The sequence below is a fragment of the Thermobia domestica genome, chromosome 13, assembly GCF_964235325.1.
Source record: "Thermobia domestica chromosome 13, izTheDome1.hap1.1, whole genome shotgun sequence".
In the NCBI taxonomy this organism is placed as follows: domain Eukaryota; kingdom Metazoa; phylum Arthropoda; class Insecta; order Zygentoma; family Lepismatidae; genus Thermobia; species Thermobia domestica.
The window spans coordinates 113,295,338-113,321,341 of NC_137466.1; the positions used below are offsets into that span (position 1 = coordinate 113,295,338).

At 38.8% G+C, this 26,004-nt stretch overlaps 1 protein-coding gene across 2 annotated transcripts; it reads right to left on the reverse strand.

Moving 5' to 3' along the window:
- Window positions 1-195: 195 nt before the first annotated feature.
- Window positions 196-19,293, reverse strand: LOC145669269 (uncharacterized). 2 transcript variants are annotated; one of them, XM_081737590.1, is made up of 5 exons: window positions 19,128-19,293; window positions 15,839-15,936; window positions 9,495-9,872; window positions 2,958-3,094; window positions 196-410 (listed from the first exon to the last, which is right to left on the reverse strand). In XM_081737590.1, the coding sequence occupies exons 2-5, from the start codon at window positions 15,906-15,908 to the stop codon at window positions 384-386; spliced, it is 612 nt and encodes a 203-aa protein (XP_081593716.1). In that variant the 5' UTR covers window positions 15,909-15,936; window positions 19,128-19,293; the 3' UTR covers window positions 196-383. The 2 variants fall into 2 exon arrangements, with proteins under 2 accessions (XP_081593716.1, XP_081593715.1); XM_081737589.1 differs by having other exon boundaries at window positions 2,958-3,097; window positions 19,128-19,291.
- Between the last annotated feature and the right edge of the window lie 6,711 nt (window positions 19,294-26,004).

The window sequence follows — 26,004 nt, forward strand, 5'->3', positions numbered from 1 at the left end:
AAGGGAAACACATCGAGCATTTACGAACCTGGCGCTATGGATTCTTCTAAATTTTTAGGTAAGTCGAAATTGGCCAAATGTAGACTGAACAACCTCTGTAGCCTTTTCGCTTTTTCTCATTGGAAATAAAACTAGAACACGACTTAATTTTATTGTAGAAAAGACAAGGCAAAATAAAGACAAGATAAGACAAGGTAGAAAAGATTCATTTTTATTAATCTGAATTAAATAAACAATAATATGGCCACATAAAATCATTAGAATATCAATAAGCAATTTCAACAGACAACATTTCTTGAAAACCAAATTTTAGCGAAAAAGATCTGAACATATGGTATGGAATATTACAGGCAAATTATCAAGGGCAATTGTCTTCATAATATTTATGATTCTTTCTCATCAGACTCAGCCTACAAAAAAGATCAAAAGATGAAACTGAATTATAAGTATTATAACGGGATGTCTTGTTAGTTAATACGGCAAACTCCTTAATACTTAACGGAACTCCAATATGTTATATTAGGGGTACTCATCTTTCAAGATCCGTTGGAAGGAATTGTCTATAGTAAGTTTACAATCAGTAATGGAAAAATTAACTGTATTTTTAAACTAGTCCAATAAACAGAAGCCAAGAGGTTCAAATCCCACGCTACTTTTAAACTTTTATATATATAAAATTTATTCGAATTCCATTTCAAAAAAAGTAACGTTTAAGCATTTATTTTTAGTTCTCGTTTATTTCTTTACCTTTGTTGTTCTAGACTTCCAAACTTTGCTATGCACATAACGGGTTTGTCCATCCGTCTGTTGACAGGTATCAAAGCAAAAGCAGTACGAAATATCGAGATGCGATTCTTTTGCAATTGACTAAGCGTCAAAAGGATAGGTTCCGTTACATAACGAAATGGTAACATAACGAAAAGCTGCTTTTTTTGTAAACAAACTCAATGCATCGTGAGTATCTACAACACCATATGTGAACAAGACATATTTCAATTTTACTATTACATCCAGTTCCAATACTGGTTTTAACGTTTATTGCAATAGAACGAAAATGCTAACAGATAGCGAGAAACTGTTTTTTTTTCTTTTTTTTTTTAATGTAAACGACTTAGCGTCTCAAGACAACGTGTCATGACTATTAACAATACTCTACCGAAACCAAAAGTGGTTTATCATTACTTCATTTTAATACTGACTTACGTAGAGCAAAAACGATAAATGCTATTAAGATGCAGTTTTTTTTTGCAATCAATTCAGCGTCCCAAGAATAGGTTTAATCTTCTCCGTTGAAGCGCTATTCTAACAAGAAGTGATTAAAATTAACCATTTTAGGTTTCAACGCTTATCGCTACGTAACAAACACGGTAATGGTTAGCGAGAAGTGTTTTTTTTCTTTTAATTTTCTTTTGCAAGCGATTTAGCTTCTCAAGACAAATAATGATTATCGTCAACACTTACCAAAACCGGAAATGGTTGATATTTACTGCTGCGTCCGGTTTCAATCTTGATTTTTCATAGAGCGAGAGAATCGATTCCGCGTCCGAAGAATAGGTTCTATCTCCTCCTTTAGCTCTCTATTCAAGCCGGAAGAGGCAAAATAAACTATTTTTGTTTTCAACCTTTATCAACATAGAACAAAAACAAAAAGAAGAACAAATAATGACTTTTTGATATGGATTCAGTGTCCTAGAAACAGGTTCTATCTTTGATCTTATTACTCTATTGTAACCAGTACATATAGATGCACTACTTATGATTGAGTATTTAATTTGCATAGTTTGGAAGTCTTAGTTTCACAAGTTTGAAATGATATTCGCTTGTTTCAAACTTTGAAGAACAATTCAATTAACTTGAAAGAAAAATAAAGCATAAGTAGTGAGGCAGTGTAGGAAAAATCTTACTTTAAAATAGATGTTTCACTTATGATTGATGCAGACTTTGAAATATAATTTAAATAACTTGGAAGAAATATAAGTATAGCAAAAATGTCGCAGTCGAGGAAAAATCACACTACACTCTCAAATGGGCGACTTGCACGTGCCATAGACATTGATGTAACTAGAATAGTTTGCTAGGGTGCATGACCCCGTACTTATAAGAATTGAAAGAAGAACCATAATTTCAGCCTGGGGTCTGCCGGTTATCTAGGGGAAGCCTTCTTCCTCTCTAGTTACGCTATTAACCATTGATTCCCTGGGGCGGATCTAGCCCGGGGATGGAGGCCCTAGGCTCCTCAGTTTTTGAATGGCATAACTAATTTAAGTTACTATTTCTATATTTTTAAGAGTTTATGGTAAACTTATCATATACCTATCGTAGTCTGGCTTCTGGTTGCATCCCTAGTTTTTAACTCCTAGATCCGCCACTGTTGGTTTCGGTAGTGCACTTGGTATCCCTGCTGTAACACGAGATAGGCAGAACTGAAACTTGAGACACTTCCTGGCGTCAAAAAACTTTCAAATTGGGTCAAACAGGGTCAAACTCTGACAGATTGTGGTCTTACCATGGCACAATGTTTGGTGCTTATGGTGTGGGGACACCCACTGATACTAATAAGGAAATTTAGTTTGGCTTGAACGTAGACTCTTACTCGCTATCAAAGTCCGCTCCACTTCTAGGTACAACGGGTAGATTGGTTTGGTTCATCACGATAATAGACGTATCTCATCACTTACTTTTAAATGGTTCTACAACACAACAGTGGCAAATTGAACGTAGCACTTTACCATCCAGTAGCAACTATGGGTTGGTACTGCCCTTTAGGATAGTGCACATCCAACTCATTAAGATTGAAGATGTAACTTCTGTTTCCTACTGTTTGTTATAATAACTGCAAGACAGAATTCACAGATCATTTTGGCGCCATGCTGTTTCGGCTTAAAATAACTGAATTTCTTGCATTATCAGGTTAACATTCTAATTGTTTGATACACATTTTCAGTTCAAGAACTTACCTCTTCTTCCTCTGTCTCTGTCCATCTAGAACAAGTAACATGGTAGTGGTTATCTCCTTCTGCTTTTACGCTGCACCAGCAACAACGGAGCCCTTGAACATCATCCATTTGGCAAATCTTGATTGGTCCTATTTTCACTGCTGCATTAAGAAAAAACGTAATAATAATGTGTTGCGGTGACTTTAAAGTGCTGTACTAAAATACAAAGTGATATAAAGCTACAATCATTCTTATTGTCATAATTTAAGTCGGGATATAGTGTAATCAGTGCAGCTTGCAATTGAGAGCTTCGTCTACTTCAGAGAAACCGATGACCCCGTATCAATGATAGTAGGTTTAGTGTTATAGTTGCCCTTTACGTGAAGAAGTAGTTTATTGTCAGAAAATGTCACATTGACGTGTTCTCTTTTAGTGGTGTTCGAATCATGGGATCCTAGTAGATTGGTTGGAATATCTCTTTGGTGCTGTTCATTCTTCAACTGTTTTTAAATGGTGGCCCATGATGCGCTTTTAGGCTCACCAAGGTTGTTAGACCTTGGAGGTGGTCTTTTTTTTCTCCATTTTGCTTGTTTTCCCAACAAGATGATGTGAGGTGTCCTTGTTTAAGGCAGAAAGACCATTGATATTCTGTCCCCTTTGGATATTTTTTCTTATTACCACCGTTCCTGTTATCTCTATGTACAGGATGGGGCAAATAAAAGTGACCCGGACAACAGAGTTTCAGGGTACAAGAAACACAGCAAGGGAAAGGAAACAGTTCGCTAACTTGCTTATACCAGATGTTGAAAATAACCACCATTCATCTCTTGAATGACCGCATTAATGAAAATGACGACAATTTCAGGTGTTCGGACACGTTTCGGAATGTTTTTTGCCTTGTTCAAAACAGATCTTGTCTGACGTCATTTCCTGATTAATCATTGAATTGCACTCTGCTGGCTCTTTGATACCATGAAATTCATGAGCAAACAACTGACTACACTCTTTCCACGAATTTGTTTTCATGTAACTTTCCACAACAAACACCCTCTGCTGCACTGTGAGTACCATCTTCACCTATGCACTGCAGAGCCCGCACCAAGATCTAAACTGGTGGTGTGGTCCCATGCATCCACGTCCAATTGTATCCACTCGTCCGGGCCACTTTTATTTGCCTCACCCTGTGCATTACTATCCCTTTTATTGTTGTTATAGTTTCTAAATTTACTCCCATTTTACCCTTTATTTCTGTTCATTCTGTTTCGTCCGTTTTGTTGTGGTATGGCGTTTTGAGCGACCATTAAGGATAATTCAGTCATTTGGTTGGTATTCTGGTAATGTTGGAATGATTTTTTGTTGAGAAGGAGGGATTGGGGTTGCGGTGTTAACTGAGAGTTGAAATACTTGTGATGAGCCGGAAGTTGAAGGAGGAGGGGTATATTCTGCATTGGCGGTGGAGAAGGTATAGGTTCTGATGCTTGAAAAGGTAAATTCGTGGCTTGTGGTGTTTGTACGAGAGTAATAGTTTGGTGCACTTGTGAAAGGATTGGCAGAAAATTTTAAGTTTCGCTTGGTAATTTGGGATGGAGTACGTGAAGGTTGGCCGTACAAGGAATGTATTGCTTGAGATAGTTCTATGTAATCTCGTTTCCTCATCAAATGCTGTGCAGCTTATAACGGATGAAGATGAGTTTGTAACTTATGGACAGCCGAGAATGATTCCAGAGCCAAAAAAAAAAAAAAAAAAAAAAAAGTTGAAGTCCCATAATGACTTATTGCATTGGTCATAGTTTTCTTAGGAAATACGCATCGATTGGTTCATCTTCTGCTTGCTGGATTTAAAATAGTTCCAGTTCGGCCTTATGCACAGGAATCCTTGGTCTGCTTAATTAGGTCAGTTTTTGTTTCAGTTGGTCGTATGTTAAAGTATCCAATTGATTTTGTCTTTTTAATTGAAGCACTAGGTTCAAAGCTACTTCTTGAAGGTACAGTACATTGATAATACCTCCTTCTTCTTTTAGATAGTCCAGGACTGTAGGATGGCAGGTAGTCAAAGAGCATAAAAAAAGTATGCGACTGGAATATCTCGTCAGATGCGGCATATTAAATGAGATTCTAGGTCCTGACTCTGTCATGCAGGGATTATCTCTGTCCTACCAAGTATTCTTTTCCGTCCGAGTAATAGGCATAAAACTTGATCTGGCTTAATAATTCAATTTCACTAACCCTCCCCAAAATTGAACCTAATAATTGTTAAAGTCTTGATTTTGCTTAATGAAAATAGTGCCCCGTAGGAAAATCACTGCCCCATTGATGCGATCACCATGTAATGTATGGTAGAGATGGTGAACGGCTTTTCTTTTCCCTCAACTTTTATTATTAAAAAATTCTATTCAAGTTCTATGCACACTGTACTACAAATAAGTAGGTATCTCTAGTAATAGTCCTTTCTCTATGAGTTTGGACCTCCTGCCTGTAGCAGCGCGGAAGTGAGTAATATCTCCTGCCCAATGCGGCGCGGAGATAGGATAGGAACCTCTTACCTAGAGCAGCGCACAGGTAAGATTAGGGAGTCTCTCCTGCCCAAAGCAGCACAGAGAGAAATGTAGGAATGATCAGCTGGAACTGATGTCTTCTGTCCTCAGTCCTTTCTTGACAGGTTTTGATTTTGTGAAGTATCGGGCTGAAGCCCATGCCTTCCATACCGTGTTGCGTGCCTTGGCGTAATTGTTGTCGAACGCATTTGTGATGGTAGGGACGCAATTTTCGCGCTCTCTAATTTTGTCCATCTTCCAGTGGTTGGTGGTGGGCTTTATCTGGGTGGACAAGGCATCTTGTAGCAGTGTCTCCTTGGGTTTGTTTGTCCTAATCTGGCGATTTTGGAGTTGCTGGAGTCGGGGTTTTCCTCCAGAAGTTCGTTGACTGTCTTGCTCGCACATCGTGGAACATTGGTAGAGCAGTGGTCTAAGGTGGATTTGTGCTGTATAGTGCCATGTATTGTGCGCACACAACATTATGGGTCTGAGGCAGGTGTTGTAGATATGTCTCTTTGTTTCCAGTGAAAATGAAGGGGACAGTAGCAATAAGAGGAGTGCGCTGAAAAAGCGTTGTAAGCCTTTCTTCGTCACCATCTATAGATGTTTGACAAATGTCAGTCTCCGGTCTAGGGTGACTCCCAAGTATTTTGCGTCTTCCTCGAGGGTCAGTGCTGTATCATCCATCATGAGGCGGATGTTTAGTTTTTGCTTGTTTGTTGAAAAGTCGACAACTACGGTTTTTGTTGCGTTTATCTTAATATTCCAATTCGTTGTTCAGTCTCTCAGAAGCTAAATTTATCGCTACAGATGGAGGGTTGCGTAGCGTATGTTGGAATGACTTGCAAAAACAGCGGTGTCGTCTGCAAAGGTGGCCATGATTGTATTGTAGGTTGGGGGATGTCAGCTGTATATACTGCATACAGAAGTGGTGAGATGCAGAAGCCTTGGGGGACCTCTGCCTGAGCTGTCCTTGGAGTTGTCACGTGATCTGCGTGTGCTACATGGAACTGCCTGTTGGAGAGATAAGATGGCACTAATCTTATCTGGTACTGTGGGAATGCCTGGGCAAGAAGTTTGTGGATGAAGCCTTCGTGCCACACCTTATCAAATGCTTTCTCTATATCAAGAAAGAGTCCTAAGATGTGGCCTCCATCATTGAACCTGGTGGTAATTGTTAGCTTTACCCGAACCAGCTGGTGTTCTGCGTTTTACCCAAACTGATGATCTGGGATGAGGTTGTGCTCGTCTGTGTGTTGTTAGAGATGTCTGTGCAGAATTCTCACGAACACCTTGCTCGAGTGGGAGAGTAGGCTGATTGGTCGATAGCTGGTCAGTCTTGAGCGTGGGGCCCCGGGTTTTGGGATCATCACTATCCTAGCTTCTTTCCAGGCCCTGTATGCAATACAGCATTGAAGATGCGGATAAGCAGTACTAGGGCTTTGCGTGTTATTTGGTCTAGGAATTAATTCGTGCGGGTGGACAAGAGATGGCGCTACGAACGGAGCGTCCCACAGTTCCGTGTATCCACACATGTGTTGCAAACCCCTGTCATCGCGTATCGTTCGTAGTATAGGGCAGTGGATTAAAGCGTCAACAACACCAGTTTGTAGTTAAGTGAACATGGCGCAATTTGTGCCTGATAAAGTGTTTTTGCGGGGTGTCCTGCTGCATTACTTTAACATGCAGAAAAGTGCGACTGAAAGTCATCGTATTTTGGTGGAAGTGTATGGTGACCATGCTCTAGCTGAGCGAACGTGTCAGAAGTGGTTTTCACGGTTTAGAAGTGGTGATTTCGGCTTGGCAGACCAAGAGCGAGCTGGACAGCCAAAAAAATTTCAAGACGAAGAATTGACAGCATTGCTCGAGCAGGATTCGTGTCAAACGCAGGAACAACTTGCAGCAGCATTAGGCGTTGATCAAACAACAGTCTCCAAACGCTTGAAAGCCATGGGAATGATTCAAAAGATGTCACATTGGGTTCCACATGAATTGAAAGACAGAGACGTTGAAAGACGAAAAAACATTTGCGAATTGCTGCTTCAACGACAGAGCAGAAAGGGGTTTCTGCATCGAATTATTACGGGTGATGAGAAGTGGATCCATTACGAGAACCCTAAACGAAAAAAGGCCTGGGTGAAACCAGGTGAACCAGGTCCATCACAACCAAAACGAGATATTCACTGTGCAAAGGTTATGCTGTGCATATGGTGGGATATGAAAGGTGTGGTGTACTATGAGCTGCTGCAACCGGGTGAAACTATGAATGGAGAACGTTATCGACGACAATTAATGCGTTTGAAGCAAGCTCTGGCCAGAACACGACCAGAATGAGAGAACAGACATGATAAACTTATTGTTCAACATGATAACGCTCGCCCACATGTCGCAAAACCGGTCAAAACCTATTTAGAAAATGTCGGATGGGAAGTTTTACCCCACCCGCCGTATTCACCAGACGTTGCTCCTTCGGACTACTACTTGTTCGATTGCATGAACAACGCTTTGATTGGACAGCGGTTTACTTCTTCAGAAGATATCGAAACATGGGTCTCTGACTGGATCGCTTCCAAGGATGAGGACTTCTTTCGCCACGGAATCCGTACATTGCCTGACAGATGGGCGAAAGTGGTGGCTAGCGATGGACAATATTTTTCTTAAGGTATTTATGTATTTTGTGTTTGTACTACAGCTTCAATGTGTGCGCACCAACCGCACGAATTAATTCCTAGACCAAATACGTTACGGAGGGTGGAATTTTATCGGGGCTGGGTGCTTTTTGGGGATGGATCCTGTTGACCACTGCTTGGCTCTCTCTGGGTGCTGTACTTCTTATGGGGGGAATAGGCCAGTCAGTGGGATATGGCTGTTGCTGTGGTGAATTGCTCGAAGAATTGGGGTTTTGTTTTATTGGAGTGTTTTTCTAGGGTAGTGGTGAACAGTTCGACTTGTTCTTCGGTTTTGTGGATTAGTCCTTAAGGTCTTTGCAGGGAGAATATTCTCGTTCCGAATTTTGGGCGGGAGACATTTCGAACTAATCGCCAGAATTCCTGGTTGGGGTTTCTTTAGCCAACTGGAATCTTTATTTAGTGCCGAAGTATTAAAATTTTATGCCGGAATATAGCCGTTTGAAGCATAATGGATGACCAAGATTATATTTTAACAAGACTGTACGTATATACGAAATGTAATAATAGAAATTGTGCTTTGGTTAGAAATTAAAATTTGGATTGATTGATTTAATTTTCATTTTAGCATTCCTTTCAGCAGCGAGGCTACATGAGATGTGGAGCTACAGCTTAACGTGAGATTCGAGCCACATGAGCTTCTGCCTGGAATTAAATCCGGCTTTCATAGAACAAAGGCGCGTAAGCTAACCGCTTACCTATGTGGGAACTCAAATTAAAATTTGGTCTACTGCAAAGAGGAAAATCTTAATTGGTACTACTACGTGTCATTTTCTTCATCTCCATCACCTTATATTAAAATTACTATTATTATTAATAACAATATAAACTCAATCTAAATAACCAGAAATGACGGTGAAACAGTGGCGGCTTTGGCGTGTAGCCGGGTAGGCACGGGCCTACCCAAAAATTTTGAAAGATATATAAACATTAAAACATACAATAGAGTAAATATATTTTCCGCTATTTACATTAATGGTAGATAATTGTTAAATAGCATCAACCACTACTGTAAAAGTAATTTCCTACTGTCATTAATCAAATGTATATATGTATCCATAAGCGAGGGAGCGGGCCTACCCAAAATTAAAATCCTAAAGCCGCCCCTGCGGTGAAAGGGGCTGATATGCTGATTTCCCATCATTCATTTAAAAACATGTCTGTTAATCATTGCCGTCTGTGAGTAGAAGCTAGGGTTTCCCACGTGACAACGCCAACCCTTTCTTGAGCAGTCCTAGTTTAAGAGCCCGAACACGTTAAGTTCAGTTTATCATTATAATTTTCGGCCTGATCTTCGCAGTTGGTAAAGATTATAAACAATTATTGGAAAATCTTACCTGGCTCCTCACATATATTTTCATCCTCTACCTCGGTCTTTTGACATGAACACAATATTTTACGGAAAGTGTGTTCACTCTTATCCCTAGCATTCTTCTTAATATTTCCTACTCCAATTTTAGCACCACTCCTTTTCATACATTTCATCATCTTGCCTTCGTTACAAGACTTTGGAGGCTCCGAATGGTCATTATTCCAGGGGCATATGTCTTCTTCCGTCGATGAGAAATTTTGTAGCTGTTCTTTGCTTTCCAATTGGGACAAAGGGAAACAAATATACATACTATCATCATCATAATCTTCTTTAAAGTTAGTCCTGTTGCTAAGATTAAGCTTGCCCCTACATGAACACTTTTTTCCGCACGGTTTACAATCAACTGTAAAGAAAAGAAATGTCCATTAAAAACGTTCATGACTTGTAAAGTATTTTTATAGCATGTACGTCTACTTAAGAGGCAGCCTTAGATTAGTAATTTATTGCAAAATTTGTCAAATTTCAGTTTAATCATGATTTACTTTGCAACAAAAGCTATGAAACAACCGTTGCACCAAATGGTATGAAACAAGTTATCAGTGTTTTGGAGATAAAAAAATACCAGTGGAACTTTTCTACAAAGATATAAGCAAATGAAAGAAAGCAGATAGATTATGATTCATTGCTATTTCGGCTACAGTCCTACTGGCAATTGACATCATTATCTCTATCTCGTATGTTAAATGTATGTGAAACATGAATTCCCGCTTGGCATTATTGTTCTATTGTACCATTTTCCTTTTTCAACGCTCGTGAACTTGATCGACAAAGTGTAAGAGGTGATTCCTCACATAAAAAATATATATAAAGAAAGCTCATGTATACCTTTGTGGAAAAGTGCATAGTTTCGGAACTAGGGCTGTACAAAATCATGGGAAAATTCATTTCAACACGCGTTATTTCGAACTCGAGAAACCGTGGAGCTGGTGGTTAAGAGACGCATACAGGAAGTCACATCTACCCTGTCTTAAAACGCACATTTCAGCAGTGTGTAATAAGTTACAGTGATAGCATCCTATTCAACAGCGAGGCTACATGAGACATTGACCTACAGCTTAACGTGGGATCCGAACCACACGAGTTCCCGACAGAAATCGAACCCGGGTCTCCTACTCTAAAGACATATATACCATCCACATACTCATGAGGAAGCTTGCTTCTCATATATGAAATACATTATTTGCAAATGACAGATGGTCTAAAAAGTATTTAGAATGTTGTGCACGAAATAGCGTTACTGTCGCAAATCTTAGGCGGTATAAGTCACGACAGGTGAAATGTGACAGCTGACAATTGAAATTAGTATACATGGAAAAATGTACTGGAATTCTCATAATCAGACGTAAGGTATTGCGCCGTGAAAATAAGTATAGCTCTATAGGCACTGTCAGACTATCATTTGTTTCGGTCTCTGCAGAACTCTCATTGATAGTACGTTAGTTTCAAAATAGGCATGTGAAAACCAGGTGCCACAATTTCTTTTTACTTCAAACCACAAAAATTCTATAGCGATTATGGTGTTGATGGAAAAGTGACAGAACACCATCGAATAAAATGTGTTCAAATCACAATAAATGTATTCTCATCTTTGATCTCCTAAGGCTTAATACCTTTTGGACAACTTGATATACGTATGATATGAAACGCACAATAAATACGTATAAAAAACACACGCTACAAGAATATCCTTGTTTGCCAATATTTATTAAAAGAACTATACATGTTTGCTTTCGTAAATAATTCTAGTAAAGGATATGAACCTTAAGCCTCTGTCTTAGCGTGATTCTCATACGTTTAACGCGTAGGTTAACAGTGTAACTATATTTAATAACGTCTGTGAACACTCATATCAGGATGTAACTAAATTATTTTAACAAACGTCGGAGGTGATTCCTGACACTGAGATAAGCAAACAAGGTCCTATGAACATATAGCATGTTGAGCACATCGGTAGAGTTAGCGAGGGCCGAAACGTGAGAAAATTAGTTCGAAGCGGCAGATGCCGAAAACCAATAAGGTTAGTGATGGCGGTCTAGAAAGTCTGGAGATAGCGCTAATGTTCAATACATAGTTGCTTGGCTCACACACACAGATGGCGCTCGTGTTCAAGACGCTACAGTACAGAACTAAGATCATTGTGCTGCGAGTATTGAATAGGACAGTGTTTGACTAAAACATGATTCGTTATTCAAACCGCGAACAGGCCGACATGAAACTCATGCACAGTGATGCGGATGGGAATGGACGTGAAACAGCACGACTCTATAAGGAACGTTTTCCTAACAGACGCCAACCATCATACAGGATGTTTACAGCAATTCATCGGTGCGTGTGTGAAACAGGGACCATGTTACTTGCCCACTAGATGCTGGTCGATCCCGTCGTGTACGAACATCTGCTATGGATGAACGTGTGTCAGAAGCTGTTGAGAATAAGCCAGGTACGAATACGAGGGAACTTAGGCGTGGAATGCATGACAGTCACATGACTGTGACATAGGTTTGATGAAAATGCCTTATACTAACTGCAGAGGGTACAAAGATTGACATAAGTGGATTTCCAATCACGTGAAGCATCCTGGCAGTGGTTCAATCAACAGATCATTACTATCATACTGTTTCAGGCATAAACACTCTTCTCTGACGAGGCCACGTTTGGAAGGAATGGTATGATTAACATGCATACCATACATGTACTTGGGCAGATGCACATCCTCATAGTACGGTTGTCACTCATCATCAGCACCAATTTGGACTCAATGTATGGTGTGATTTTGTCCATGATCAACTGATCGGTATATACATGTCATCCCGAAGACTGAATGGAGCACAGTATGTGACCTTCCTTCAGGATACACTGCCCGAGTTACTGGAAAATGTTCCCCTAGCGATTCACTGAAACACGAGTACATGCATGATGGGGCTTTCGCGCACTTTAGTATAAATGTCTGTCGGTGGTTAAACAACTTCCCAACTAAAAGATTGGGTGTGAGGGACCAGTGTATTGGCCTGCCCTGTATCCGGACTTGAATTGATTGGATTTTTATCTATGGGGATACATTAAAAGTGTGGTATATGCTACTTCTATCAACGATATCAATGACTTGGAACAGCGTATCCATAACACCTGTGCAACTGTTCTCCATGACCCAGGTATCTTCGAACGGGTTCGCAAATCCATGATCTGGCGTTGTCATGCATGCAGTGCTGTTCATGGTGGATACTTTGAACATCTTTTGTAAAGTGCCTGATGAACTTAAGTTTGTGTCTTTTTGTACGTCGACATATACTGCTTCGAAGTTAATGTTCTTACTCTTTCTGCCTTCGCTAACTCTGCCAATATACCCAATATGCTATATGTTTATAGGATCTTTTCTACTTATCTCGGTGTCAGGAATTGCCTTCCGTAATTTGTTACATTAATTAAGTCATACCCTGTATATACAACCAGCGATGATCTCACATGATTTTCTCCGGAGAGTGGGGAACTTCAATATACTGGAGTGAAAATTAGTATTACAATATTGGGAATTTACACTGAGCACGATAGGATATATGATTATCCCGGGGGGGTTCGTCGCTTCGGGAGGAAATTCCTCCTGGGCCACCCTCTGAAATCATCACTGTATACAATGATTACAAAAAAGGAAAACACTCAATTAATCCTAACTGCTTTGCTCTTCCTTTCAGATTCTGAAATATTTACGGCTAAAATACCGTATTATGTGTATAGCATTAATCTGTTACAATAAAAATAAATTCAATATTCTTAACAAAATCACGAAAGTTTATGTTACTAGTGGTGATCAAAACAAACTTTATTTGAACACAGACTAAAGATTTCATACAAAGTATCATGATTACACGGAGACACTTCAATCTTTCTTTTTAAACATATCCATGAACATTAAGATACAAACTGGATTAGCCAACAATTTACACTACCCAAATTTAAGATGAAAATCCATTATATAGATTACAGAAGGTTGCTCGCTTTATATCCGATCATTTTTGACAGCTACTCACCTTAAGAGATACCCCGCCACCACTGATCATGTTGTATTAGACTTCCAGCATTGTAGACTATCACACGGCATCACAGTTTGCATTGCAGGAAGCTCCGGCGCAGGACAGGCATGGGAATTCTGTCTCACTCCTCCCTTTCTATAGCCATCCAGGGAGCGCGGGTGCCGATGTTGAAAACTTCGTTTCAACGGTCCAAATGCACAAACATTCACTGGATTGGTACCTGGAATTTCACAGGAATGCCTTCAAACGTCGAATGACACGAATTCCTAATTCCTCTGCCATTTTCTGATAATAACGTAGTGATGTTCAGGAGGTATGACTCGAAGACTTGTCCATGTGAATCATCACCTAGTTTGGGTCCACTCCATACAATTGTGGGATATCTTTCCGATAGATAGGTATCAGAATGCATTCTTGGAATTACCTTGCACTCAGCTTCACGTTTTTGTCAACCTTGAGTATCATCAACTTACCCTCATATTCCAATTCCATAACAACCAAAAAGCCATGACGGAAACTTTCCCTGCGCTGACGAATAAAGTTGCTGTACCCCTTGCCATCAATATCACGGTACGTGAACGCCTGAATGAGACCACCAGCAGTGAGATGGACATATAAATCATCCATTGTGATAACTTTTTTCCATTTGGAACCCACCAGGTACTTTTCATACAGTTTCCTGCAGTTCATCTTACGTTCGGCAATATGACGCAGTAGTAGGTGGTGTACATGGGCTTTCCGCACACACTTCAACCTGAGTCTCTTGCGAATTATTTTGTTCACAGTTGATGATGCGAGGTGGAATCTGTTGCACATATCACGTTGAGTCGGAAGATTTTCTTGGCATGCCAACCGACACATCCCCTTAGCACTATGGGTGCCAGTTTGTTTGCAGCCTTCTCCTGATGGTTTTCGTGGGTGAATGTTTTGCAAGGAGAGCCTGTTGTGCGTAACAAGCCACAAAAGCTCCCGCAGTCGTCACCCGAGCATTAACCCATCCTCCCAATGCAATTTCATAATGCGTACGTACGAAAAATTAGGGCACCTACCCGCCATTTGATAACACTCACGCACCTACAAAGTTAGACACAACACTGCTCCCGCCAGCAAACCCATAGTTCCAGCATGATACGCCAGATGGCAGCACCGAATCGAAAATGGGAAGATATACATCAAATGACCTTCTGTATATACACAATAAATAAAATTTATAATTGATTCTTCGTATACAAGGGTAATTGTGGCATTAATATTGCAATCTTATCTAAAAATAGTTGATAAGAAAAAGAGTTAATAAAATTAATCACTTGAAATTTAATGATTTTGTAGTTATTATTCAATTGCAATACTGTACCTTTTTCCTATATGTGATAATATACAAAGGAATAAAATCAGTCCCTTTGTGGGAGCAACTTGGCCATGACGAGATGTAATTTGTCAATACAATTTAGCATCAAAACGCAAAACAACAAATCAAATGAAAGTCTTATTCCTGCCTTTTCACTGTCACTTTTACCATGGTCTGTCCACTTTTACTGACGAGGCTGCTAATGGTATAAAGGAGTAAGAGGAGTGATTGGATAGTGAATAGAGGAAATACTGCTATTGGTTTAAGGAGTTCATCGTGATATATTCTGGCATATTGATGAATCATATTGTGTACAGTCCAGGTATGGTTCTATTTGTATGATTAGGTCAATTCACAGGTTACATGCATCATGGACTGTCGAAAATTCGGACGTCATTTAGGAGCAACCCACACGTCCTGTAGACAAGGATAGTCAGATTAACATTCTTGGAGGGCTCTGTTACACTGAAAAGTACCGATACATTTTCATGGAATTTGTTGAGGGTAAAAGTGTATCTGAAAAGGTAGAGGGACGCATTACGTCACGCCGTCCCCCGTGCCTATCTTTATCCATTGTAATTTTTTTTAGGAAGTAGGGGGACACTATAGATATTTTTTGTAAGTGGAGTAACGGCGTCCCTCCGTGTTCACCCCCCACTTTTACCGTTGGTTGATAGGGTTACAGCTCTATCAAGAGCGCTTTTAACAAGACGATGCCTAAATGCCATTCTTCAAAGAAGTCCGTGTAGCTGATTTCGAGTTATTTTTGAGGACAGAATTTGGAATGACATATTCAGTTATATCTTGATTGGACTTTTAGCATTTACTGAAAACGTTGCAAATATCCCTCAACAAATTTATTGTTAGGATCGCTCATGTTGGTATAAATACTAAATCTTTATCCACTGTATGAAGGATAATGCCAGTACTTACCTAAATGATCGCTTATAACGAGAAAGAAAATGATAACAGGAAGGAAAGTATGCCATGCTGTTCTGGCCATGAGAAGTCTAAAAAGCCAGACATATGCCCTGAAAAAAAATAGATGCTGTTATTATAGTGATATGAATCTACTCGTAAAAATAGATACGCAAGCAACGCGTAGGCAATGTAAACATTGAGGCTATGCAATCTAACTTGCAAGTAGTAAATACTCAATGTAATATTCCGGGCTCAGTTTCTAACTCTCTGAACTAGTAACATTGCAATACTTAAACCAGGGATATTCATTCTCCCTTAAATCGTAATGGACTGTTACGAGGTATCAGACAGAAAAAAAAGTAGAGGAACTTTTTGCGTTTTGTTTTAAGAAAGAAGGAATAATTATAGAATAAAATTCCTTCTTTCTTAAAGCAAAACGCAAAAAGGTTCCTCTACTTTTTACTGTCTGATATCTCGTGACAGAGTAATAGTAAGTATAGGAGAAATATATAATAATTTTATAAACGTGAGTCGTAAGTATCGCAATTTTTCCACAACAAAATCAGCGGGGATGTGGTATACCCCGTGATCGGCCGTAAGTACAAGGTGAAAATGGACCAAGAGAACTTTGGCAAGAGGACTAGTTAACACGGAGACCGCCACTCTGTCAATACCTTCAGTCAGTTTTTAGGGACAGTGACGGTGAATGCTCAACAACGTTTGATGCGAACTGTTATTGTATTAGTTCTACCTCGGGCATAGTGGTGCAGCAGCAACCAAAAACATTTGTCACATGAAATGGAGAAGGTTTTAGCACAACAACTTATTGGTTCCAGAAATTACGTTCAGATTGTAAAAATGTCCAGAATATAGCTAAGATCTAGTCGCACCAAAATGACAGATTCTGAGATCGCACGATACATCACTGAGGAAAATGCATCTAACAACACACAACGATTGTTAAACCATCTTGGAATGTCCCAAGCCACTGTAATGTGTCACCACCTTAACGAACTCGGAAAACTACCACATTGTGCCACATGAGTTTACTCAAACTCAGGCCCAGAGGAGATGGATGTATACCGACAACTGCTGCAATATATAGTTATATACAGTGAATGAAGTTACTGTTTGAAATGGGATCTGCCATCGATACGTTAGCGTAAAAGATAGTAACTTCATTCATTTATGTTGTGGGTCCAGGTAAATGGCAACATTGCATTTTCATTTAACACATTGGGTGCATAAAGAATGTACAGCCCAAACGGCTCGTCCGATTAAAAAAAAAATCCTTCATTTTAGATTGAAAACATTATATTTGGAGACGGTTTCCCCCTCTTACATTTCGTTGTAACTCTAATAATAACAGAGTTAGACCTATCCTATGTCAGGGGACTTTAGGGACACCCTGCATATGATATGTTCCTGAAATAGATTGTCACATGCTACGAAAACTAGATGTTTTTCCGAAATACGAATATGGTTGATTGATTGAGGTTTAAAGGGGACGTCAGCATAGAGGTTTTGTCCCCGTCGCGAGCAACATGACTGCTCTAAAACGGACTGCCTTAAATAAAATTTAAAAATGAGTGTAGTAAAATATAAGGAAAAATGCTGAAAATTAGAAATAAAAACAAAATAATAAATATATAAGTATATAGAGAAAACAATAGTAGTAAATAGATAGCAATAACAATAAATAGTAATGATAACAATAGAGAAAATATCTAAATTTAATAATAAATAATAACAGTAGATCAAATATATAACAATAAATGGTAATAATAGGAACAAAGATAACGTTTGTAGCAGACCTTACCACGTGTGCCGCAAAGCTGTGCTACGCGCAAGGCATGTATTTTTATGGCATATGAAATGTGTCTCCATCGATTATGCGTATACCTACCATCGCTGATGCGCCTGCTTCCTACGGATGTACCGCTCGGCCCTCCTGCTGGGCTCCTGCCATGATTCGATTTGATAGCATTTGTGCTTTTTAGTTGCCACCTAAGACAAGCTGGTTGGTTTCTTTAAGTTCGTTCTTGTTTTACAGTCAGCCCAGCTAAAGTCAGTCTTCACCAGTAATGCAACTCCTCCCTTAAAAATCTTAAGACAGTAAGAGTGCCTTTTCTGCTAAGAAAATTTAAAATTTCACGAAGGCTATACGCATGAATGATGATAGTAGAAACGCACTGTATGAGGCATAAAAAATATTCCTTGCGTGTGGCACCAGTGTTGCCAGACCAGCCAGTTGGAAAAGCAGGAGATTCGAAGACAAAAAACAGGAGAAATCAGTAGATACATACAGTGTTGGCGTTTGAATGTAAATCCGAGGGGAGGCAATAAAATTTGCCACTATTAAGGGGGCAGTAGTCAAAACAAGCAGTCCAGAATTCATTTCCGATTAACTACGTTGAGCAAATGAAAGGGAAAAGTCCCGATTTATATTAATATTATTTGATACACACATGTATCGCCGTAAACCGTAGCGAAAGAGCAAAGTGCAGTGGGAAAATGTCTTTTCATGCACGTAGCGATAACGTAACTGTGTTGTGCAGTCACACATGATCGTGACGTAAGAACGATTTCTTGCTGACGATCGTGGAGAAACGATCTAAGCCACTCTTCCAACCCAAGTCCCAATCTAAACAACACTTACTTGTAAATCTTCCAGAAAGTCATAAAAACGCTAACCATAATGCATATAGAAGATGACGTACAGTTGTATTGTTTGGATTCATATTATATACAGTAAAACTCTATAACTATATGCTCTACAGAGCTTTGTGTATTATAACAGAGAAATTTCGTCTTTTTATGTGAGGAAACATTGAAAATTCAATATTAATAATAATATATTTCTTTAACTTCTCGAAATAAGGAAAAAGCAGGAGATTGTTCACTTTTCATTTTCTTTCGCAGTAGATCAGTAGAACGTAGAAAAAGCAGGAGATCTCCTGCAAAATCAGTAGATCTGGCAACACTGTGTGGCACAACTTTGCGACACTCCTATGATTACTTTGTGCACTGCCTTAACATAGTATTTCATTTCATCATGTACTACTTTGTAAAGAGCACACTTTCCATTCCTTACTTCTATCTTACTTCATTTCTCCGTAAATTTTGTATTTCGGGGCCGCCATCTGAGGCAGTTGACTCTTCTTGAATCTAACAATAAGCATGTCCCTACTAGGATAGTACGCCCTTGGCTTTAAAATCTTTTAAAAATGCAGTTTGTGAAATATGCTCAAACCAAAACTACAACATACTAATATATTCTTGAGAAATGTCACGTACATACCTTTAATTTTGAAGAAAGGCTTTGAGCCCAGATTTGCATGAACTCATTGTTTGATTAGAACTAAATTATTTATTTGAAGAGGTCATTAATGACCTTAATTTATTAAGAATTCATGAAGAATAACAAGTCTGTAACTGCTGTCATAATGATCAAAAAATTGACAATCGAAATTGAAATCTTCTATGGAGTTTATAGCATGTGCAAATTAACTGAAGGATTTTCTTCTCTTTTACCACAGATCACTTGTATTACCCAAATATTAAAAAGAAATACTTTCGATTTTGCTTCTGCTAAAATTATTATTATTATTATTATTATTATTATTATTATTATTATTATTATTATTATTATTATTATTATTATTATTATTATTATTATTATTATTATTTCCCATTTTTTTCAATATTCAGTGAAATACTATCACCGATATGAAAACATCAAAGTTTACCCAAAATAGTTTAGTCATAGATATAGAATTCTCACCTACATCCTGGGATGTAATGGAGGATTTACAGGAATATATGGAATTAACCCAGCGGATACTCACCTTAAATTCTCTATTTTGGACATTTCCACAAGAAGATATCGAGTATAGTGGTCAAAGTCTTTTTCCGAAATGGCGCATCCAGGGAATAAGAACTATATTTCGACCTCGCGTGTGAAATGTGAGATGTTTCATTCTGTTTGAAATATCAAATAATTGACTTACAAATATGTTGAATATTTCTATACATTATACAGAGTGTATCAAAAGTCCAGGACCATAGGCCAACTGTATTATCAGCAAAAATACGAAAATGTGAAAAGTTGTTTTCAATCGAAAATGGTGGAATTTTTCCTATCACCCAGCAGTTTGGTCGGTAAGAAGCCCAATATTCAGGGGTAAAAGTAAGGGAGAAAACGGAGAGATTCCGTTTCCCCATTTCCAAAATTTATATATGGCATCCCTCCACTTTCTAAAAAAAAAAAAAATAAAATAAAAAATAAAAAATAAAAAAAATGACAAAGATAAGGACGGAGGACGGCGTAACCTCATGCGTCCCCTACCTTTCCAGATCCACTTTAACTCCTGCCTATATTAAATGGAACATTTCCCGTGTCACTTTTAGGTTTCGTTGGAGCATCCTGCTGAACTGGAACCAAACGATGCTTTTTCATTTAACATGGAACATTTTATCACTGTGCAGCCCAAATTGCTGATTCGATTATTGAAAAAAAATCCATTTTAGATTGGAAACTATCTCCAAACTTTCCATTTTTTGAATCTTTGTTCATAACCGAGTTCGTCTTGACCTTAGACTTTTGATACACCCATATGTAGCTGTTGTAATTGTTAAATCACAAAGAAGTTGGAAGGAAGACTATCTTCGTACCACAACACCTCAGTGTAATGTGGGAAGATGATATATACAGAGTGGCCCAAAATACAGTGCCGTACTGATCGATCATGACATTTTATATCATTTACTCATTGTTATCCATACAGGTGTTGTCTAATTTCTTCCTTATCTGTTATTAATTTATTTTCACTTATACCTTGAATTCGGAACAAACCAAACCAAACAAATTCATTATCTTAACAAATTAAATAGTCATACTTGATCGATGCTAGTCTGTACACCTACTTCTGGGCCACTCTGTATAATTGTTAGGAGCGAGAGTTGAAAATAGAAAGGCAAGGACTATCTATCTATCTGTCTATTCATCTATCTATCTATCTATCTATCTATCTATCTATCTATCTATCCCAGACAGCAATTTAAACTTGCTGCAAGTTGCCACAAACTTGCTGTTGCAAGGTGAATTAGCTTGCCGCAAGCTATACTATGCAAGCCAATTAGCTTGCTTTAAGCTTGTGGCAAGCTAGTTAGTTACATCTGGGCAAGGCTTGGAGCAAGCTTGTCTTCACAAGTTAAACACAACTCAAATTATCTCAAACGCAAGCCAAGTATAAGCGTATTCTCATCAATAGCAAGCTTTATTAAGCTTATTGCAAGCGAAACACATGCCAAAGAAGTTATATGGAACCTTACACTAAGCTAATTTACATAAAACAGTACGAAATCAGTACAACTTAACCGTCTGACTAAATCTATGCTACAATATATTGTCCCCTCACCTCCCCAATTATTGAAGCACATACACAACCATGAAAACACCCAAGTCTCCCATCCGATTCTGCAAAACATCAAAATAAACATAATTGTTTCGGTTTAGTTGTGACACGGAACGCGCCGTTGCCTCTTGCAAATATCTAACATGTTGCTATATTAGCCGCGAGTACTTGAAATTTCTACCTTTTTATATAAAAACGCAGAAAATGTTTATACTTTAAACACAGCGTTAAGATAAAGTTTATAGTAAACTTTAAGTTAAACTTGAAGTTTATATTAAAATATATGCAACAGTTCTGTATTCTTTCGCGAAATAAGTAGGTTCAAATCTGCTGCCATCTATGTTCACATTTATGCTTTATACATAAATACTACAATTCGTTATGCCTCATAGTTACCGAAATATGAGGAAATAAAGATCGATATTATAGGTACGTGGGACTAGAGTACTAGAGTACTAGACAGAACAATTAAAAAAATAATTAAGTTTGTCCTTTATTCAAGCTGAATGCTAACAAGACACTAACAACGCGAACACTACCTTATCGCCGAAAGTAAGGAGGTCAGCGTCACGTGGATTTTGAGAACAACTGAAAATCGAACGCGCGCTGGCTTTTTACTTCAATCTAAAGAAAAGCGTCTCGCAAGCGAAGCGTGGGTTGCCCGCACCACGGCTTGCGCTAAGCAGAAATAAGCTTTTGTGTATAAGCCAAAGCGAAATAAAATCAAATAAAAGCGATAGGCAAGCTTGCGGCAAGCAAACATGCTGTTTGGGATCTATCTATCTATCTATCTATCTATCTATCTATCTATCTATCTATACAGTGGCGGATCCAAGGGGAGCTATAGCTATCCCTTGACGCTCAGGTATACATTGGATAAAATTGATTTCAATCCTGCTTTACACTGGATATATATCGGTAATTCGATAGGAAAGAAAAAAGACAGTTCAGTAGACGGAGTGATTTTCTAATTCCAATGAATTATTTGTAGATATAGAAATATGTTAGATAACGTTCAACAATACATACTGTAAGGATATCAGGTTCGATTTCTGTTTGTCACTGTTCGGGAAAGCACATCTCGGTGCACGAAAGAATTGTTGGCCGCTGCACGATCGTGCTTTTTTCTGATGCCATTAACTTGAGCTGTACGTAATAACATTTGGTTGGAGAGAATCGTTTATCTATTCCGTTTCCTTAAGCCCGTCTCACACGGATCTGAATTAAGGCCTCAACCCAGGCTACAACTTAACAGTGTTTCTTAACTCAAACTTCCATGCATTTTTTTATCCTTAGGTGATGTAGGGATCTCAGACGATCCTTAAAACAGGACTAGCTCAGGAGAGTAATGCTCCCGGAAGTAGGAACGGAAAACACAGTTCTGATTGGTTGGCGTTATCTATGTCTTGCCACGTTGCATTCAAATAACATAATTCAGACGCTTATTGTTGTCGGTCCTCGTGGCCGAGTGGGCTAGCGCGATATGCTACTAATGAAAATCTCTTTTGGCGTGAGTTCAAACCCGGCCCGAGGAAAGTTTTTTAAACATGTTTTTTACATTTTTATAACACTTCTTAAATTAAAATAATACGAAAATAATACTCAAAAATGTGATTTACTTACTTTTGTGCAGATAGGTAGTAGTAGTAGTAGTAGGAACATGTTAGAAGCCCCGCAGGGCTCGTTTTGTTGCCCTTGTACTCCATGATATAAGGCTCGTTTTGTTCCCCTTGTACTAAATGATATAAATTTTGTGACCAACTTAAAACAACTGACTAGGATAGCGCGTAAAACAGCTGGCTAAAGTAGCGCGCGAAAAAACGTACTTCCTGAAGTATTACTCTCCCGAGCGGGTCGTCTTAAAACTAGGTAGGTTTTACCAGCAGAGCCTGTCGTGGTCGCTGTATTAAACAGACGAAAAACGTGTTATGCACAGGGCAATCAACTGTCGTAATCGTAAATATTATTGTTTTTCTATTTCACAATGTGAGTTGATCCGAAGAGGATGAAATAGCCATAGCAGCGATATCTGCTCTGTTGCTGACACAAATTCCGCCCTCCCCCCTAAAAAAAAAAAAAAAAAAAAACGAGAGAGAGAGAAAGTAAAGAGGAGCTGGTGGACCAGGGAGTGAATTCTTTGCCGCATACTGCACAGGAAAGCACCGTATTTTCAATGGCGAATAATGAACTACTTACAGAAGATCCTCGTTCCTAAAAACAAACAAACAAACAAACAAAATCTACAGAATGGATTATTCAGAATTCCATACGCTATTGAAATTAGTAACTCCGAAAATTCAGCAGCGAGATACGAATATGGGGGAGTTTGTGTCAGCTGAAGAATGGTCTGTAGATCCTTGGATCCACCAGATTATAGAACTGAAAATCAAATGACTTGCTCAAATATGTAAATGAGGCAGTTATCAGGCGCGGAAAGCTAAAATAAAGAAGAAAGAGCAATTTCCTAGTATAGGTACTGAGTGCATCCGCTCAGCTCATAAAGGGGCAAGTAAGGTCGTGAATTTTAGATCGTGAATCGCAGCCTTACTTCAGTCCCGTCTGAAACACGCTTTAGACAACATTTATTGAAGCCTCAACAACGTCCGCAATGGCATCGGTTAGAATTTAGTACGTTTCTTCAGCTTTGGTCTGCCCGTACCCACCAATCAATACAATAAGTGCTGTATTATTTGTCAGGTTCCCTGGTTCGATCCATGGACCAAGTATGATTGTGGTGGATAACGTCGTGTCCATGATTTTTCAGGTTACTCCCGTTTCCTTCCACATTTTCATTCCATCGATTCTTCCATCATCCTTCACTTGCTTTAATCACCTGCCTCTCTTTGCCTAAAGGATATAATTGTGGGATGTTAAACTGAAATGTTTCGTTTCATTTTCGATTTAAGTTTTGCATAGTCATCTTCAATATCTACTAATGAAAACGTATATTTTCGGAGCTTCATGTTTTCTTTTGTACACACCAGGCGGCACGACTAGTCAAACTTGCAAGCAAGGATGTTATAAAATAGAGGATCTGCCCATATGTATATTCATCCTATTAAATCAATGAAGCCAAAAAACAAACGAGCACCGGCACGTCTGATTGGCTACTTTCGTTTCCGCCATGATTGTTGGCTCAAAACTTAGCGATCTTATTGGGTGGAGTGAGCAGAGTATGGGTGGCGAATCTGTGACGTATGGCTTCAAGCTTTTGTTGTAAGGGCTGAAACATGGCGTCCTGTTGCACCAAGGAACACAAGCACATGATGTACCTTGGAACGCTTCCTCAGTACATTTTATTGCAGATCACAAGTAAATCTAGTGTAAAGAGGGTGCCTGTCGACCCGGAAGTCATGAAAAGAGCTATTGAAGCGGTTACAGCTGAACCTCGTACGAAGTTCTTAATTATGGAAGCCTTCAAAACATACAACTCGCTATGCTTTCTAGGAGTTTGTCCAAGTTCAAGAAATCTGGCGTACAGACTTACAAATATGCTACAAATTTTCAATTGAAGCGGGTGTTTAGTCTTCAGGATGAAAATTGATTGGTGAAATACATAAAAAGATTGCAAAAATGAACTATGGTTTGTCAAAAACGGTGTAAGACTATTGGCATACAAATATGCAGTTGCAAATGGTAAGAAAATTCCTGACACTTGGAATGTGGAGAGAAAGTCTGAGGAATAATGGATGCGTGGTTTCATGCGAAGACAATGCAATGAATTGTCGATAAAAAGCTAGAACCTACGAGTTCGGCTCGTTCAACAAGCATCATAAAAGTAAATGTTGACTGCTTTTTCAAAAATCTTGAGGATGTCCATAATCGTTTCGGCCTCATTCCCCAGAGGAGGGGTCCTTTCCTTTGTTTTCCGATGATAACCAAGTGCGGATAAAGAGTCTGCAGACAACTTTATACGGAAGATAAAGGTGGACAACAATGGATTCGTTGTGTGAAGTGTCTTCGATGGACTCACGAACTTTGTACCGATTCTGGCAAGAAGACTTAGAAGACTGACATCTCTGACTTTTGTAGGGCTACTCATCCCTAAAACTGATTTCGATTCTGAAAGAGACAAGCCATTAGTTCTTAAGTTGAAATATATCCTGTATCCTACAACTTATTATTTGTAGGCAATCCCGATAGTTAACCTAAGCTCATCTGAAGAACCTTTCTGAAAAAACTTACTAATTTATAATTATTATTTCGTAGTGTGATTTCTATCATTCATTTTAATAATTGTCGTCTAGATCGCAAATACTAGTATTTCAGTTCGTATTGCATTTCTAATTTTTACAAAAATGCTGTGTTCCAAGGAACAAAGGGTACTGTTCCATGGTATGTCAACATGTTTTACCATGGAACATTAATAACCAGGGCCCGGATCTTGTTGACCTAAAATTTTCTAGAAAGTGACCTATAAAATGACACTAAAATTCCTATAAAATGCCCCTAAAATTCAGAAAATTGACCTTAAAACTTGCGTTTTCTTAAATGTTTATTTCGTAAAACATTGACATTTTTTTAAAATATCCATTGGATTTTAATTAACGTTTGTCACTCATGTTCAAAAAGTTCCCCATGAGCAATTGTCCGCCGTACATCGTCGGGCCGATCGCTACTATGGCGGTATATAATCGGATTTCGAGCGGGAACGAGGCGGGAGACACCGAGTCGGTTGAGTAACTGCAACCACTGGCGGACCGATGACGGTTTTGTCGGGGTAACCGCCAACGCGGTATTGCAACGGTTGTGGCCTTCGGG